The 16,351-nt window shown below is 37.7% G+C and overlaps 4 protein-coding genes across 7 annotated transcripts; 3 read left to right on the plus strand and 1 right to left on the minus strand.

The window, feature by feature from the left end:
• The first annotated feature begins 897 nt into the window (after positions 1–897).
• LOC140786600 (GDP-mannose 3,5-epimerase 2) lies at positions 898–4,611 on the plus strand. Of its 4 annotated transcripts, none has more exons than XM_073135148.1 (7): positions 898–1,100; positions 2,190–2,630; positions 3,221–3,314; positions 3,424–3,553; positions 3,686–3,818; positions 3,946–4,153; positions 4,245–4,611. In XM_073135148.1, the coding sequence occupies exons 2-7, from the start codon at positions 2,215–2,217 to the stop codon at positions 4,398–4,400; spliced, it is 1,137 nt and encodes a 378-aa protein (XP_072991249.1). In that variant the 5' UTR covers positions 898–1,100; positions 2,190–2,214; the 3' UTR covers positions 4,401–4,611. The 4 variants fall into 4 exon arrangements, with proteins under 4 accessions (XP_072991249.1, XP_072991251.1, XP_072991247.1 ...); XM_073135150.1 differs by lacking the exon at positions 898–1,100 and adding an exon at positions 1,130–1,191; XM_073135146.1 differs by lacking the exon at positions 898–1,100 and adding an exon at positions 1,278–1,428.
• A 245-nt stretch (positions 4,612–4,856) lies between these two features.
• Positions 4,857–7,486, plus strand: LOC140785533 (uncharacterized). Its single transcript, XM_073133408.1, has 3 exons — positions 4,857–5,137; positions 5,238–5,456; positions 6,905–7,486. Exons 2-3 carry the CDS (start codon positions 5,265–5,267, stop codon positions 7,265–7,267), a joined length of 555 nt encoding a protein of 184 aa, XP_072989509.1. The 5' UTR covers positions 4,857–5,137; positions 5,238–5,264; the 3' UTR covers positions 7,268–7,486.
• A 2,123-nt stretch (positions 7,487–9,609) lies between these two features.
• LOC140786979 (calmodulin-1-like) lies at positions 9,610–11,270 on the plus strand. Its single transcript, XM_073135706.1, has 4 exons — positions 9,610–9,825; positions 10,523–10,680; positions 10,808–10,888; positions 10,994–11,270. The coding sequence occupies exons 1-4, from the start codon at positions 9,753–9,755 to the stop codon at positions 11,126–11,128; spliced, it is 447 nt and encodes a 148-aa protein (XP_072991807.1). The 5' UTR covers positions 9,610–9,752; the 3' UTR covers positions 11,129–11,270.
• Positions 11,271–12,189: 919 nt separating this feature from the next.
• On the minus strand, positions 12,190–15,882 carry LOC140785890 (ATP sulfurylase 1, chloroplastic-like). Its single transcript, XM_073133979.1, has 5 exons — positions 15,271–15,882; positions 13,635–14,040; positions 12,937–13,197; positions 12,708–12,794; positions 12,190–12,605 (listed from the first exon to the last, which is right to left on the minus strand). Exons 1-5 carry the CDS (start codon positions 15,867–15,869, stop codon positions 12,468–12,470), a joined length of 1,491 nt encoding a protein of 496 aa, XP_072990080.1. The 5' UTR covers positions 15,870–15,882; the 3' UTR covers positions 12,190–12,467.
• Between the last annotated feature and the right edge of the window lie 469 nt (positions 15,883–16,351).

Genomic DNA, 16,351 nt, shown 5'->3' on the forward strand with positions numbered 1-16,351 from the left:
AATCAAGGGATGTGTACGCAAAAACGAATCATATAGTATAGAATGATGTGTTGATATTGTATAGGATTACATTACATATTGGTTCCACTGCAATATAAATCTGCAAATCAGATTACTTATAATTGAAATATATGTGTTTGTAGTGCTGGATATGGATACAAATTAAGATTTAGTCAAGATGGAAACCATTAAGAGGTGATTAAGTGAATACGCAATCTCTCAATTGGATGTGGTGTTAGATTTGGACTCACCGGCCGGTTTACGCAGTGGTATGATTGATGCTAACAACCAACCTCTGATGTTAATCTCTGTACCTGCCGCTGTGTTCATTATTCTTAGATCTCTAATATATTTTAAAATAATAATAATTCAAATATAAAACTATTTTCTTTTAAATGGACATCTATGTATATATACATTGCAAATTACATCAATGAGATTACTCTACAAGAGGTGATTTTACTATAGTTCTATAGTTTAAGTGCTATAACTTATGACAAAAATCACCCGTTAAATTCTTTAGGCCTGGAGCATTATATGCTTATATTTTAAGCTCGATTTAAGAAAATTGATACAGTTATTTAATACTAATCTCTTTGTCTAGCCTATATGATTAGTCTGGTCATGATGTAATCCTCGAAAATTCTATCCGATCTATCACCACCATCCATTATGCCAAGTTGTCATCATGTGGCCCGTCCATTTTCTGGTAAGCAAAATATCCGGCAGAAAAGTGATCACGTCGGTCCAATGACACGCCCGGATCTACACCCTGCGACTTGGGCCCACAATTATGGCCCAACAATTTCGTAGTTTGACCTGGTTTTTGGATCCAGAGACACGTCTGACGACGTGCGAACCGCACCTATCAATCAAAGCTTACGAGGTCCAATTATTAAGTCGCAAGTTGAAGTGCCGTCTTCTGCTACCGAATTTTAATATGGAAAGCGAAAGCGAGAAAAAGAAAAAAGAACACGACATAGATGAATAATTGAATGACAACAGTCGATGACTCGATATATAGGGGAAAGGAGCACTTGGATCTCTCCGTAGACGTTGCTTTGTTCTCGTTTTGGGCACTTGGGTATTCTACTTTGGAGGTAAAAATGCAGACGTAAAAATCTCTAGTATTTTCCGAATTTTAACGCAGCTTTCGTTAGGGATTTTGGTGGGCTTCTTGATTTCGTCGAGGTTGAACGAGTGGCGTGATTTTTATTTTTAATATTTCGAGTTTATTTTTCACGTTATACTCGCTTTGGTCGATCTCTAGGAGCGGTAGTGTGGATGTGATTGTAATGCGAGAAGTTAGGCCTTTTTTTTTCGCTGGTGGAATTCGAGTTCTAGTTTCCAATAGAGTGGGGAGAAGCCTTTTTTTTTTATGTGGGTGATGTGTTATTTGAAATTTTCTTTTATGCTTTATAGCTGGAAGTAAGTTTCTTTTTTTCTTTCGCTGTATTTTTTGGTTTTGATGAGATGATTATCTTTTCTCAGCAATGAAATCCTTGCAAAATCCACTTATCGTGTTATATTTTTTAAGGAGAAGTTACTTGTTCCTCACATTAGTCTTTGCTTGTATCTGTAAAAGTTCCTTATTCATCACAATATCTTTGCTTGTATCAGCAAAAGTTACTTATTCCTCATAGTACTCTTTGCTTATATTGGCAATCGTTTAGTCTCCCCATTACATGCTTGATGTAGAGTTGCTGGTTTCTCACTTGCATGATTTAAGCTATATCGATCTTGTCTAATCCCCACAAAGAATCTAGTGAGAGTATATTACTAAAAGTTATGTTATGTATGTTTAGTTGCGTAATGTTCTTTTTTTTCAGTCAATGTATGCGTAACAGAGGGAAAGGACTCACTCAGTCAATCATGTATAGATGCAACACAAGGAAACAGCTATTGTCAGTTTTCGCAAGAAAAATTCGATCTGCCTTTCTTTGAATTTTCTTGGACTTAGTAGCTTCCGGTCATCTATTTGTCAACCATTGTCAGGGTTTCCTTTTCTAAATTTTAACTTTCGGTGTCCTCCGATCTTTGTTCATCATCGACCGTTATGAAATTAGTATATATTGATTGATATAGGTCCGCTCCATCTCCAGTTCATCAGACTAACAGGGTTTGATATTGCAAATAGTGTTACTTTGGCAGTTATCAGTCGGTAATTTTGCTTTTTGTTTATTTTGCAGAACTTCCAGAATTCACAGTTGCAGAATGGGAAGCAGTGGAAATGATGGAATTATCTATGGCGAGTACACTTACTCGGAATTGGAGAGGGAGCCATACTGGCCATCCGAGAAGTTGCGGATCTCAATAACAGGAGCTGGTGGCTTCATTGCCTCGCACATTGCGAGGCGTTTGAAGAGTGAGGGCCACTATATCATTGCTTCTGATTGGAAGAAGAATGAGCACATGACTGAGGATATGTTCTGCCATGAGTTCCACCTCGTTGATCTGAGGGTCATGGACAATTGCTTGAAGGTCACCTCAGGTGTAGACCATGTCTTCAATCTTGCTGCTGATATGGGAGGGATGGGTTTCATTCAGTCAAACCACTCTGTCATCATGTACAACAACACTATGATTAGTTTCAACATGCTTGAAGCTGCAAGAATTAACGGTGTGAAAAGGTCCGTCGTTTCTTAATTGGCATCAACTAGTTGTAGAATTTCTTTCCTATATATAAGGTGAATTGTTGCATAGTGTATGTTCATTTTCTTTCTGCATCTTGCTCAGGAATACCTGGATAGGACGAACCTATTGTTGGCTGGGGGACTATCTGTTTATATATTTACCCAATTTATAGTTAGATGCAATCTCATTATTTAAAAAATCTACATGAGAAATTATATGTGTTTTTTTTATCTGGGGGAAAGTTAATATCAGCACTCATAGGAAAACAATTTGCACTGGTGATGATATTATTTTAATTTAAAATGGGATTCCTTGGAAATCAACAATGTTGGCAATTTCCTTTTAAACTGTGGCAAAAGGTTTCAGTAAGGTGGTATTCTCACTAAATTGGAGTATGGATACATATGGTATACTTTTGCATTATGTTCTACAGAAATGCAGTAACTTCTGTTGATGTTTTATTCGTTTCTCTGCGTGCTTTTGAGATTTATTGATTTAATCGATAAAGTTATGATCTGTGATTCTCTTTGCCATGCTCGCCTTTTACTTCACCTGAGAAAATGGAAATTGGTGGTCCAACTTGCAGGTTTTTCTATGCCTCCAGTGCCTGTATCTATCCTGAGTTCAAGCAGTTGGACACTAACGTGAGCCTGAAGGAATCTGATGCTTGGCCTGCAGAGGTTTTTTGATCTCAAACTATAAACTTTGTAACTTGTGTGCAGACTTGACCTCTTACATCTCTCGACAATATACTTAGTTAATATCTATCCTCTGCTGGCACTGATGTAGCCTCAAGATGCTTATGGTTTGGAGAAGCTAGCGACAGAGGAATTGTGCAAGCACTACACCAAGGACTTCGGTATTGAGTGCCGCGTCGGCCGATTCCATAACATTTACGGTCCATTTGGAACATGGAAAGGTAACCTGTGAACTTATTATTGGCTTATGATCTTATGATTACGTTTACTTCCTACAGTCATACTAATCATGGTTGCTAACATCATAAGCTGTATATACTAACCATGGAGGCTGTTCTTGACTTGCACTGTAGGTGGGAGGGAGAAGGCACCTGCTGCTTTCTGCCGAAAGGCTCTTACTTCCACAGATAAATTTGAGATGTGGGGTGATGGGCTGCAGACTCGATCATTCACTTTTATTGATGAGTGTGTTGAAGGTGTCCTGAGGTGAAATTTCGTTTTCTTTTATCCATGGATCATGTCTTTACTGTCTCAGATAACATGAAAAATAGTTGGTTGTTGAGCCTGCGAAGTTTTAATTTCCCCTTACAATTACTTTTGATCCCTCTTAAAGATTGACGAAGTCAGATTTCCGAGAGCCTGTAAACATCGGAAGTGATGAAATGGTTAGCATGAATGAAATGGTTGAAATCGTACTCAGCTTCGAGGACAAGAATCTTCCCATCCATCACATTCCTGGTCCGGAGGGTGTTCGTGGACGTAACTCCGACAACACTCTTATTAAAGAGAAACTGGGCTGGGCTCCGGCAATGAGACTGAAGGTACTTTAAAAGAACCAAATCCTCTATCAAATGCCTGCAACTTCTTCCATTGTTTATTACTCAGTAATGCTATAATTCCAAATGACAACAGGATGGACTGAGGATTACATATTTCTGGATCAAAGAACAAATCGAGAAGGAGAAAGCTCGGGGAGTTGATCTATCAATTTACGGCTCATCTAAAGTAGTGCAAACACAAGCTCCCGTTCAACTGGGCTCGCTCCGCGCAGCAGATGGAAAAGAATGAAAGTTTTCATATATTTCACGTTATTTGATCATTTGATTGTAATTCCCTATTACATTTAGAGGGTGAAAAATTTCCGGCTCTGATAATAGCCGAGTGTCATTGCATATGTTCATCGCGTATGAACTAGAACTAGTTATCTTATATATATTGAGTTGTAGTCTTTGTATGTCTTGTACTGTGAGATACAGAATAAAGTTTGCGCGTTTACAAAGGAGTATTGTATGATTACATTGTTATTCTCTTATTGTAACTTAAGAGTTTTTATATTCTGCTATCAAATTCACTCCTTAATCGTAGAGTAACTGTACTTTGCAATCCAATTCAACCCAACAAACTTAAATTGCTGTACAAGAACTAGGCGGTACTATTTCTTTTACTTGGGACTATTCCTTAAAATCACTTATGATTAATGTCTTAAGCTAGGTATGATAAACCTGATGAGAAAAATTAGATATCACAAACCACTCAAATAATTACTAATAAATATATGCAACTCGCAATTCAACCCAACGAAAAAGCCCAAAAGTAGGCCTCATTTGGAAGCAAAATTGTGAAAATAAAATTCCACGTAGTAGCTCCACTTCCGACAGCATTTAAGAGAAAGATTCGATTCTATCCTTCTCCCCGAACGAGTTCCTTCCTCCCCTTCATCCAAAAGGTTAGGGTTTCTCTGGTCTTCATTCGCTGCTTTCAACTTTCTCTAAAGGAAAGGGCTAGAGAGAACCGCTGTCTTCAAGGTAAGATCTCCAATCCTTAACCCTAGTTCGCCGTGGGAATTAGAATTTGAAAAGGCCGGTCTTTTAAATCTGGTTTATTTATGTTTTCTTTTTCTGTTAGATTTGAGTGTTGCGCTATTGGATCGAGATGGGAGCTTTTGTATCGAGGTTTTGGTTCATGTTGTTCCCTGCTAAGGAGTACAAGATTGTTGTTGTTGGATTGGATAATGCCGGGAAGACAACGACGCTTTATAAATTACATCTTGGAGAGGTCGTGAACACGAATCCTACCATTGGGAGCAATGTGGAGGAGGTGGTTTATAAGAATATACGCTTTGAGGTCAGTAAATTCTTGCTTCTCGTATTCATCTGCCCTTTTTTATTAGTATTTTTATTGAAAGGTTGCAAATTTGGGACTTTTTGTACGTCGATGATAATTACAATCAATCAGATCTACTAGATTTTGGGCCTAATAGTGTATATCAATCCTTTTTTGCTTCATTGATCGAAGCCAAGTTGGGCTATTCCACACACGTTTAAGTCTTAAACTCACCAGTCCTTTGCCTCGCATGTGAGCTGGATCCACCACACGACTTTGAATCAAACATTATACTCGATTTCTCTTCCTCTCATATTAGCCCCAATACTATCTATCATTTGTTTGAATTTATAACAAATAACAAATACTTAGTCCATAAGCTATGAAATAGTCGTCTTTGGATGTGATGGATGTGGTTCGTTGAGGTATTTATTGGCGTTTACTGAAGGACCTCGAGCTGATGACAATATCAGCTAGAATACAAGTGTCAGTTAAATGAAGCCATAAGGTGAAATGTAAGGATTCGAACCTGAGGTACGAACTTGAATTGCATTCTTGCTGGAGAGTAGTTGCCTAGGGATTTCGTAAATAATTTGATTCCACAGGAAGAAAAACAAAGCATTGTCACTTTCAGTTAAGAGGTCGTCTTATTTTGCTTTTGTAAGGGACAAAATTGAAGTCTCCAAGGATCAGTGGCCACATTCTTCTTCTTTTCTTGCTTGCTTTAGTACTGAAAGGTACTTCTGTTGTGTTTGTGCTGGATGGAAATTAGGAGATCATTAAATTTGTATATTTGTCATGAAGGTGGACATTGTAGTTTGACTGAATGCCACCACAATTTTACGAATTATCTAGCAGATAAAATTGCAAGGTACAAATCTGGATTGCTTACTGTCATTGGATCTTCATTAAGAATTTGAGGACAATGGTGATTGGTTGTGTTATTACCTTAGGTTTCTGATTGGTATATTTACCCTCATCTGCTGTTAGATATTGATGATGATTTTGTTGGGAACCAGTGGTGATTATTAGATGAGGTAGTTGAGGCATAGATGATACTTCTTGGCCAGACCAATAAGGTTGCTGAATCGGATGATTAAGTTTGGCCTCTCAACAATGGAGTCGGAAGGGTTTTATGTGAGCAATACATGCTGTCTGCAGCTGGTGATCGGGGTATCTAGATGTTGCTAAAAAGAACATCTCACATTATGTTATGTTAATTTGTCGGAAAATTATATCTATCAAATGCCGCCATCCACTACATCAGATGCATCATTGTCTATCCCCGTATTGTGTAGTTAGAATCCCTTGGAAACAGATTAGGAGACTGTTTTGGTGCAGGTATTTCTGATAGTGATATCTAAAGAGAAATATTGTTTTATTTTATTTCTTAATGATTCTAACTCTGTTCTGCTCACTCCTAGCTCTTGATCTGTAAATATTCATCTTGTGCTCTCTTAATAAACCAGGTCTGGGATTTGGGAGGACAAGATAGGCTTAGAACGTCATGGGCAACATATTATCGTGGAACTCATGCTGTCATCGCCGTGATAGACAGCACTGACCGGGCTCGGATCTCCATTATGAAAGATGAACTCTTCCGGTTATTGCAGCATGATGACCTTGAGCATACTGTGGTACTCGTATTCGCCAACAAGCAGGACCTCAAGGATGCCATGTCCCCAGCTGAGATCACAGATGCTCTTTCCCTTCACAGCATCAAGAACCACGATTGGCATATCCAGGCTTGCTGTGCCCTTACAGGCGATGGGTTGTACGATGGCCTGGGATGGATAGCGCAGCGAGTTGCTGGAAAGCCAACGACAGCCTGATTTAAAATTAGCTGGTACAAATCTTCTTTCTTCAGCAGGACTTTGCTGAAGGTCAGCAGAGGAATGATTCTTTCCCTGTACTCCACACAATCAATGTGTTTATGTTGCAAACTGATATATCACACAATGTTTATATTCCAATCTGTTTGAAAAATAAACAAATTGTACGTTTCTTCCAGTCATCATACATGAGGGAGTATAAGTTTGAGTGGCTCCAAATATTCTATTTCTTTTTTTTCCTTAGCTTGTTGTTCAGTAGAGGAAATAAGACAAACTCTGAACCTATGCAGAGTAGTTGGAAGCAATGCTTCTTTCATCTGACAAGAACTTTCCAAGAAAGCCAGGAACAAGTGCAACTTAACTAACAAAAGTGCATACATGTATCAACATATCTGGCCTTTTTCTCTCCACATTTGTCTTCTTGTCTTTGACCTACACATGTAGGCCCCTACTTATATGCGACACATAACTGCAATTAATCAACTGCGAATCATCGACCGTACTTCCACTAGCCAAAGTTAATTTCCTTAATTGGGTGCTGCAAATCTAAGCTAGAAGTAATTGCCCGTCACCTTCCATTTTCGGAGGTACATTGAACAAAGTGTTGAAAGATTACGCATCCCTGATGTTTGACATGAGTAAGCAGGCTTAAGAGCTTAAGACCACAAGACAAGTTAATTAATGTTTGAGAAGATTCAGAGAAAGTGGGTATTATTTTTTTCACAACGCAATTAATGAGGATGGCTGCTAGAACATGGAATATTACATGGTCAATGAATAATATATCATTTGAGTAGGAACACTTATGCTGTTTAAGATTCAGGGTACTCTGTGTGTGTGTGTGTGTGTGTGTGTGTGTATGGTAAGACTGATGAATATATCTAGTAATTGCATCCTCTAGATCACATGCATATCACTATCCCTGTCCATTTTTCCATGCAAAAAGACAGAAACATAGGTGGAATAATTACTTTTATTTTAAGCTTAAAGACTAACTACAACAAGTTAAAAAGCCACGGTTGCTATGTCGATGTATGAGCACATGCATGAGTCTGGGATGGGCATGCATGCACCCCACCCATACGCATGAGATGACGAGATGGTTAACGCGTGCGGCAAAATATCAAAACGCGTGAGAGTGAAAAAAAAAAAAAAAAAAAAAAAGATTCTCCCTTAAACTAAAAGTGAATTTTTTTCGTTTAGCACCTCGTACTTAAATCCAGTATTTTGTGAGGCATCACCCTGCACCAGGGTCCAGGGAGAATTTAAAACAGATTCATTCATACGCGATCGCGAAACGTAAATAAAGAGTTTCGTGAAGGAGAGGGTGTGAACTGCAAAACGTACGTTTCCTCCGAGAAAATACGCCGACACGTACAGTTTCGTGAAAGCCAACACAACCAGTGGTGACGTGGACAAGTTTACTGGCAGGGGCCCCACATGTCCCCGTCCCCCCCCCCCCCCCCCCAGCACGTGCTTGCTCCTTTTGACGGGAGAGCGTAGTATTCATCATACGTGTGGATTGGCCGGGGACCCACACGCTTGAAGCAACCAAATTGGAATATCATATTATATCAAATCCATCCAAGATTATAACACGTTAATTAAAGGATTACATCAAGCTACACCCAATCCAAAATTTATGACAGTTCTTATCTATAAGCAAGATCAAGATCCGATTTCAAGATATACTGTCCTTGTAGCTGTCGTTTTACTTTCAAATATCTTTCTTCTTGTTCTTTGTTTCTTTTTTTTTTAAAAATAAATAAATAAATAGGGGAAAGCCCGTAGGAAATTTATGTATGTAGTGAAAAGGACCATATATATATATATATATATATATATATATATATATATATATATATATATATATATATATATATATATATATATATGTATATGACATTTTATGACTTGTTCATTAAGAGCTCCACATATATATGCTATAATAACTTGAATACTAGCGATATGCGACATACCAGATAAACATCTCCATCATACCCCGTATTAATTAGGAACTTTCCATCCCATAGGCTGAAAAAAATGGTACCTTCTACTATATGGAATAGACCATGAACCGACCAAGAAAAAAAAAAAAGAGAGAGAGAGAGAGAGAGAGAGAGAGAGAGAGAGTCAATATACTTATTAATGATAACACAAGTGAGGTGCTAGATATTAGTTATTAGACGGTATTAACCGTTTTAATTAGCTACACATTTACTCAATAATAGAAGACTTGGGAAATCATTTCGTTTCAAAAAGTCAATAGTACCAACTTCTCGCACGCACACATACGCACGTATTAAAAGCCTACAAAAAGAGGTGGCTTTCAGTGCATGATCATCATTTTCCACCATAAGTATATTTCTTCCAACCTCTCTCTCTCTCTCTCTCTCTCTCTCTCTCTCTCTCTCTCTCTCTCTCTCTCTGTATATATATATATATATATAGTTATATTCTTCAACCATAATTCTCTTGCACTTGTATGGAGAACCTGACACAGGAGCAGATCTCTGAGTTCCAAGAGGCCTTCTTGCTCTTTGACAGGAATGGAGATGGTTTGCTCTTCTTCTCCTTTATACAAATTTTTTTTTTCTTTCTCCAATATTTCCTGTTATGTTCAGATATGTCGTTTGTTATTGTTTGTATATGCTGTTCCTTTATTTTCTTGGTGGTGTTCTACTGTTTTAGATAAGTTTGAATAGTTCCTGTTCTGTTATGTTCATCTGGGTCTTTTCAATTACTCATTAACCAATGATCTCTCTCTGTCCCTCTCGCCTTTTTGTCAGAAGAAGCCTGCGGCTTGTAGGTCCAAAGCTTGGTATTGTTTGGAGAATGGTAGTTCTTTTGGTGTTATCTTCTTCTTGCTTTCTAACGTTTAATTTCTATATATTTTGTTTGTTTGACGGGAGACTCATGATGAAGTCTTTGTGTAATTAATTGCCTCAAATCTGAAGCGGTGAAGTTCACTTATTCTTTTGATGGCTACATCAATTCCATGTGGTTACGCTAAACATATTATTCCAACTACAATCTTCAATTTATCTATTCTTTATGAATTGGCTTTAAGAATAGTGAGCTGCTGACATTAGTATATATATATACTTGGTAGTGATTGATCATAGTTTTACTCAGTTTTTCGTAGCTTGTACTTTTGAGGAGTTCATGTGGAAATCCTAGTGTAATAGTTGGTATCATGCATGAAAAATAAATAAATTAGTATTGGTTTTGTATCTAATACATTTCATTTGATAGGCTACATCTCCTTGGAAGAATTGAACACTGTGCTTCAATCTCTGGGGCAGAATCCCACAAATGAAGAGCTGCATGATATGATAAAGGAAGTTGATATGGATGGTAATGGAACCATAGACTTTGAAGAGTTCTTGAACCTAATGGCTAAGAAAATGAAGGTAAGCTTAATATTCTATACATCACTGACATTTTATATATATATATATATATCATGAAGTCCAGAAAGTTATAGCTCACCTGCAATGATTTATAAAATCATCGACTCGATTTCTTTGGAATTTGCAGGAGACTGATGCTGACGAGGAACTTAAAGAAGCTTTCGATGTCTTTGACAAGGACAAAAATGGATTTATCTCACCCAGTGAGGTATAATATTGCATGCATATAGACCATTTGTAAGGACTAAGGAGACAACTTATTTATAGTATCTGCAATTGTCCAACTAATGTATTTAATAATTCATTTATACAGCTGAGGAGTGTCCTGATCAATCTTGGGGAGATAATGACTGATGAAGAGGTTGAAGAGATGATCATGGAGGTTGACATGGATGGTGACGGGCAAGTGAATTATGAGGAGTTTGTGCATATGATGAAGGGTGTTTAAACTTGATTCATGAAGATCACTACATCTATAAGTTTGATTTTAATTAATCTCTGTCAATTAATGAACTAGAGTACGTCTGTAAAATTTGTAGTCATCCGTCATTTTGTGATTCTAAAAGATAAAGAAGATAATTAATACCAAATTAATGGAGTTAGTTTACGTCCTCACTTCCCAGTGGTGTCTAATGTTTATGCCGTTCCTAAAGTAGCCGAGCGCGGAGGCGGAGCTGGGGAGTCCACACCAGCGACATCCAGTAATAGGTGATCCAGCTATTTGGGTCATCCCAGCCCAGCCCAGCCCAGCCCACAAAGCTTAGTTTAGGCCTCATTCAAGTGGGCTTTCCCAATTCGACTTGGCCCCAGATGATATATTGAAGACCCCAATCACAATTATTGATTTTTTCTTTTCTTTTCTCTTTCTAGGGAAAGTTGGAACAATTTATTAACTTCCACACCGTAGATTACAGCGTCAATCTAAGAGATATAGTATTAAAATACAAGAAAACAAGCCACGATGAGGTTTTAAAGAAGAGGCACGCGTAATTTGCATGGAATTTTAACCTCTTTTATCCCTTTAGCCCAGACAAAATAAAAACATACTGTCTGTTCTAAAACTGTACCCAAAAAATACGATTTTAATTTTATCAAGATATGCATCTAAATTTAGTTTAAAAAAAAGACACACATTACTTATGTAAAGACTATATTCAGATTATTCTACCCCTTCCCCTTCGTTACATCAACCTGGAGTATAATATATATAATTTTATTTTGTCAAAGTTCAGATGCGTATCTAAATGTACGCTTTTAATAAATACTAAATAAATAAAAGAGCCAAACTTTACCATTTAAAAATTAAAAAATTAGAACTGCAGACTTTTTCATGCAAGTTGCCCAAGAGGCACAAATACCTTTTTATAAAACAAGCCATAGATTACATCGTCGACCTAGTAGGAGAGCGTAAAGAAACAATAGAAACTATCCACACAAATACGAAATTTAATTTAGAGGGTATAGAGCTTTTGAGAGGTATACATCCAATAAGACACGCTAAGATGCAAATATTCTTCATGGCTCACCGGATAACTTCGATTCTATACACTAATAAAAGCTGGCAACAACATTGTAATGTTACAAGAAAAGTTTATTTTGTACAACACCACTAATTTTTCCGAAAAACTAATGGCATTACTTGCCCTTCAACACATTCTTTAAGTTTCTTTTGCCACAAATAAATAAACCAAATATAAAGTTTGTAGTTTTCATTGGTTCTTCATCACCTAGGAACCTTTATATATCTCTTCATGGGACGCATATAGGAATCCAAAATAGTTTGCAGGTCAAGCTGGAATTGCTTCCCGGGGTTTGCTGCCTTCTGATGGAACCAAACTATCATAGTATTCAACAAGTACTTTCCAACCACCAGGGCACATAAAACCATCGGGTGGATTTTGCCGATTTTTTGCTAGAGTTCTCATCTGCGTATGATCAAGTCATTTTAAAAACAATCAGAAAGGGAACTATTTCAAAATACTATCTTGCAATGTCTGATACTAGTATCCATCAGTATAGACAACTACCTTTGTACCAGAGATGAAGAGAAAATCATCTTTTCTTGAAGGATCAAAGAAATCCATTTTCTTCTGCTTTGTATCATAGGCAGCCACCTAGATCCGAAGTCGGAGCAATAAGATTAGATATAGACAAGATAAGAACGTCTGCCTGGAAGATTATCCTTTTTCATATTGTAAAAATATTGCCAAAATAGTAAGACATAATTAGCAGTACTACTTTGAAGATTTGAGTTACCTTGAAGGGTAGGATGTTGAGCTTTTCAAGTCCAGGAGCCATACTAAGCACCTTCTTCCCATGATCAGCATCAAAGAGATCTCTTTTCTCAATAGGGTGACTCATACCTGCTGGATCTCTACCCACAATGTAGAAGTTTGCACCAGCATTAATGCGAGATTTTGCATGCCATTGTACCTCAGTTGGGCCCGCGTAATGCATTGGGGAGGGGAAGATTGCAACAACTGTTGTTTCGGGATTAAGAACGCCTTCCTCGAGAACCTATAATATATGAGAAAAACGAAATTCCTGTTAGTACATTTATGATAATCTTTACGCATCTATGCCGCCTTCGTGCTATAGTACAATAGATCTAATATTGATGGATGAAACACGATGCTCCCTTTCATTTATGAAGAAAACAAAAAGGTGCACAAAAGTACTCATATATTGGAAGAAAATTAGTTAATGTGACAGAAATATGTGAATTTCTTTCCGAGCATTAAGGAATTCTGATTCTCCCAATTACTTGGTTTTGCCTTATGAATCCTTTTGCCTTGTTTGGCTCTATCTTGGCTACTCCATTAATAGAAGACCATCGTTTCTTTCCATGGGGTTTAATTATTGGACCAGATAGTCTAGTCTTCTTGCAGTGGCAGAAAGAGAAATGCATGATATTACTATAGAAAAAAGAGAGGGTAAAAGTTCATCCATAGTACCTTCTCATGTTGCTTCATTCTCCAACTAAGAGGCACATCATCTGCTTTGGTGTAGCCTCCCAAGGGATGAAGCAATAGGATAGGGTTTTTATACCCCATTTCTAGAAGACGTCGACGTGTATCAGTCATGAGCAAAGCATGCCCATTATGTACAGGATTCCGAAGCTGGAAAGCGAATACTGCATCAGCATTACGTGCAGCAAATTCCTCACGTAACTCTGCCGGCGAAAGACGATATTGATCGAGGCCGTCATTATACTTGATCGGCTCTATAACCTCCAAGTCTCCACCAATCAACCAGTTACCAGCATTAGTTATAGCTTGCTCGACATATGGTAGGCCCGGGGCAGTTGTTCCCCATGTTCTTGCAATTCGTTCTTCTTTATTGTTCTTGTAGATCTCAATGCTGAAACCAAAAAGTAATAGAAAATGTCATACTCAAAATTATATGACATGGTAAGATAAAGATGCACCCTAAATCAAGAACCATGATATCACAAGATAATTTTGGAGATGGAAAATACTCTATAGTTGAAGAAGAGGGGGCTTGTAGAGGTGGATTTGGGAAAACGTCGGGTTATAATCAGAAATAGTCAAATAGGAAAAGGTGGGAATAAAAAAAAATTCCTTATTTAGCCTCAAGAGGAAAGCAACTCTGAAATAAATAACTAGTCAAACAACAAGAAAAAAAAAAAGATCACTGAAAACGGTTGTCAAAGACATAGAATTTTAAATCTTAAGCTATTATATAAATTATGAAGGCCCAAGAGCCTATATAATTTTTTTCTACTTTTTGCTCCTTTATCGACATGAGATTAAACTCTCATATATGATGATCTCTCCCTTCACATTTTTGTCCAACATCAACTGTTCACTCTTGAGTTTAATCTACTACTTTCAACTAAATCTTGAGGTCAATTTCTCTCCCGGTTATCATTCTGGCTTCATAGTCTTTATAAGTCAGTGTCCTAAACCTAGGATTCTTGCTCCCGAATGTAATCGAGCTGGCATACCAATCCCGTATGTCTGAGCCCAATCGCAGGGTTTAGATCTATTAGTTGGACCCCACCAAATTGATCTTATGAGTAGCCCATAATTATCAATTGTTGGGAAGACAGAAATCTTAAGACCCATCTCAATCCAAAAACGTAAGCCCCTCTTCACTTTAGGAATAACTTTTTTTAAAAAAAATTATGGAATACAACTCTTTACTCCAGAATAAAGTGAACATAAAAATAGTTATTTATATAATATAAACCTAGAATAACAAAAACAAATACATATTGTAGAATTGATCTTTTCCTTAAAGTAAACCAGGCCTAAGCTATGGCGAAAGAGTATATAAACCCTTTTTCGCCTTTTGTTCTCTTTCTGATGTGAGGGTTTAATACTCAGACAAAAGCACTCAATGGCATAAATATTAGACATGACAAAAAGACTCTCCAAAATCAATTACCTTACGTTACTCTAGTCTCCACTAAGTCCGAAAATTTCTATCCAAGCAAAGCCCATCAATTAATTCAACTTCCCATGAACAAAGAAACCAACTCTACAATAAACAACGAATCCACAACAAGAGAAAGGAAGAATTTAAACAACATCTATATAAGAACAGATCAAGACAAAGTGCACTCACTTGCTTAAGATGGAAACGAGCTTATTCTTCGAATCGACGAGCGCAACCCTGCTCCGATTCCCGATGGCCCGCTTCTGAGCGTCATCGATCGCGAGCACGATGGGCACCGACATGTTGACGATCGACCCATCCTCGAGCCGAAGCGAGTTGAAATGAAGCGTTTGGAGGAACTCCTCTTCCCTCATGAACCCTCGAAGTGGGCTGGCCCACCCTTCACTGAGCACATGGACCCACTCCAAATCGATCCTCGAGAGCTTGATCCGAGGCATCTCCTCCGCCTCTCGTCTCTTTTCATCTCTCGCGAGGCCATTTGGTACCACTAAATCCACCAGACTTCCACCGTCCGGCTCGATTAGGCTGCACGAGATCCTGCGGCTGAGATGGATCCGAGGGTTCCGGACTGGGGCGGAGAGGCGGGGGAAAGGGATCCGAGGGCGAGATTGGAGGTGGGTTTTAGAGGAAGTGGGGAATGGTTGGATGGATGTCGCGGATTTGGCGAAGAAGGTGGACATAGAAGCCATTGAAAATGCGAAAAGGTAGGAGGAGCTTTCTCCGTCTCGTTGGGGGACAGCTGAGAGAGTGCTGTTTCGTTCATTCATATATATAATATATTCTACTAAGAGGGATGGGAACGAATGTGGTACAGAAAAAGGGGTACGTTCATGCAATTGGAAAGTGACAAAAGAGGAGACAGATCTTGACTCGTGGATTTTGGATTTTAGTGTTTACATTTGTAAGAATTCATAATCAACTTCGTTACGTTTGATCCGTCTACCAAATACTTGGGAATGATCTTCTGGCAGACTATTCTTTTTAAGCATGTCAGCTCTTCAATTAAACATCACGGTGAATACGCAACATTCTCTACTAGTATCATTAGCAACGCATACAATCTTATATAAAATACACAAATAAAATATTAATTATATTAACATCTTACATTAAAATATATTGAAGAGTTGATCATTTAAAATTTAGAAGAGCTACAATTTCTTTTTTCCACACTAACTTATTCTAACAATTTTTTTTTAATATTTACAACGACATAAAAATATTTTTAATTAAAATAAATAATCAAGTA

This window comes from Typha latifolia, chromosome 4, assembly GCF_019914945.1.
Source record: "Typha latifolia isolate L0001 chromosome 4, TyphaL0001v2, whole genome shotgun sequence".
Taxonomy (NCBI): domain Eukaryota; kingdom Viridiplantae; phylum Streptophyta; class Magnoliopsida; order Poales; family Typhaceae; genus Typha; species Typha latifolia.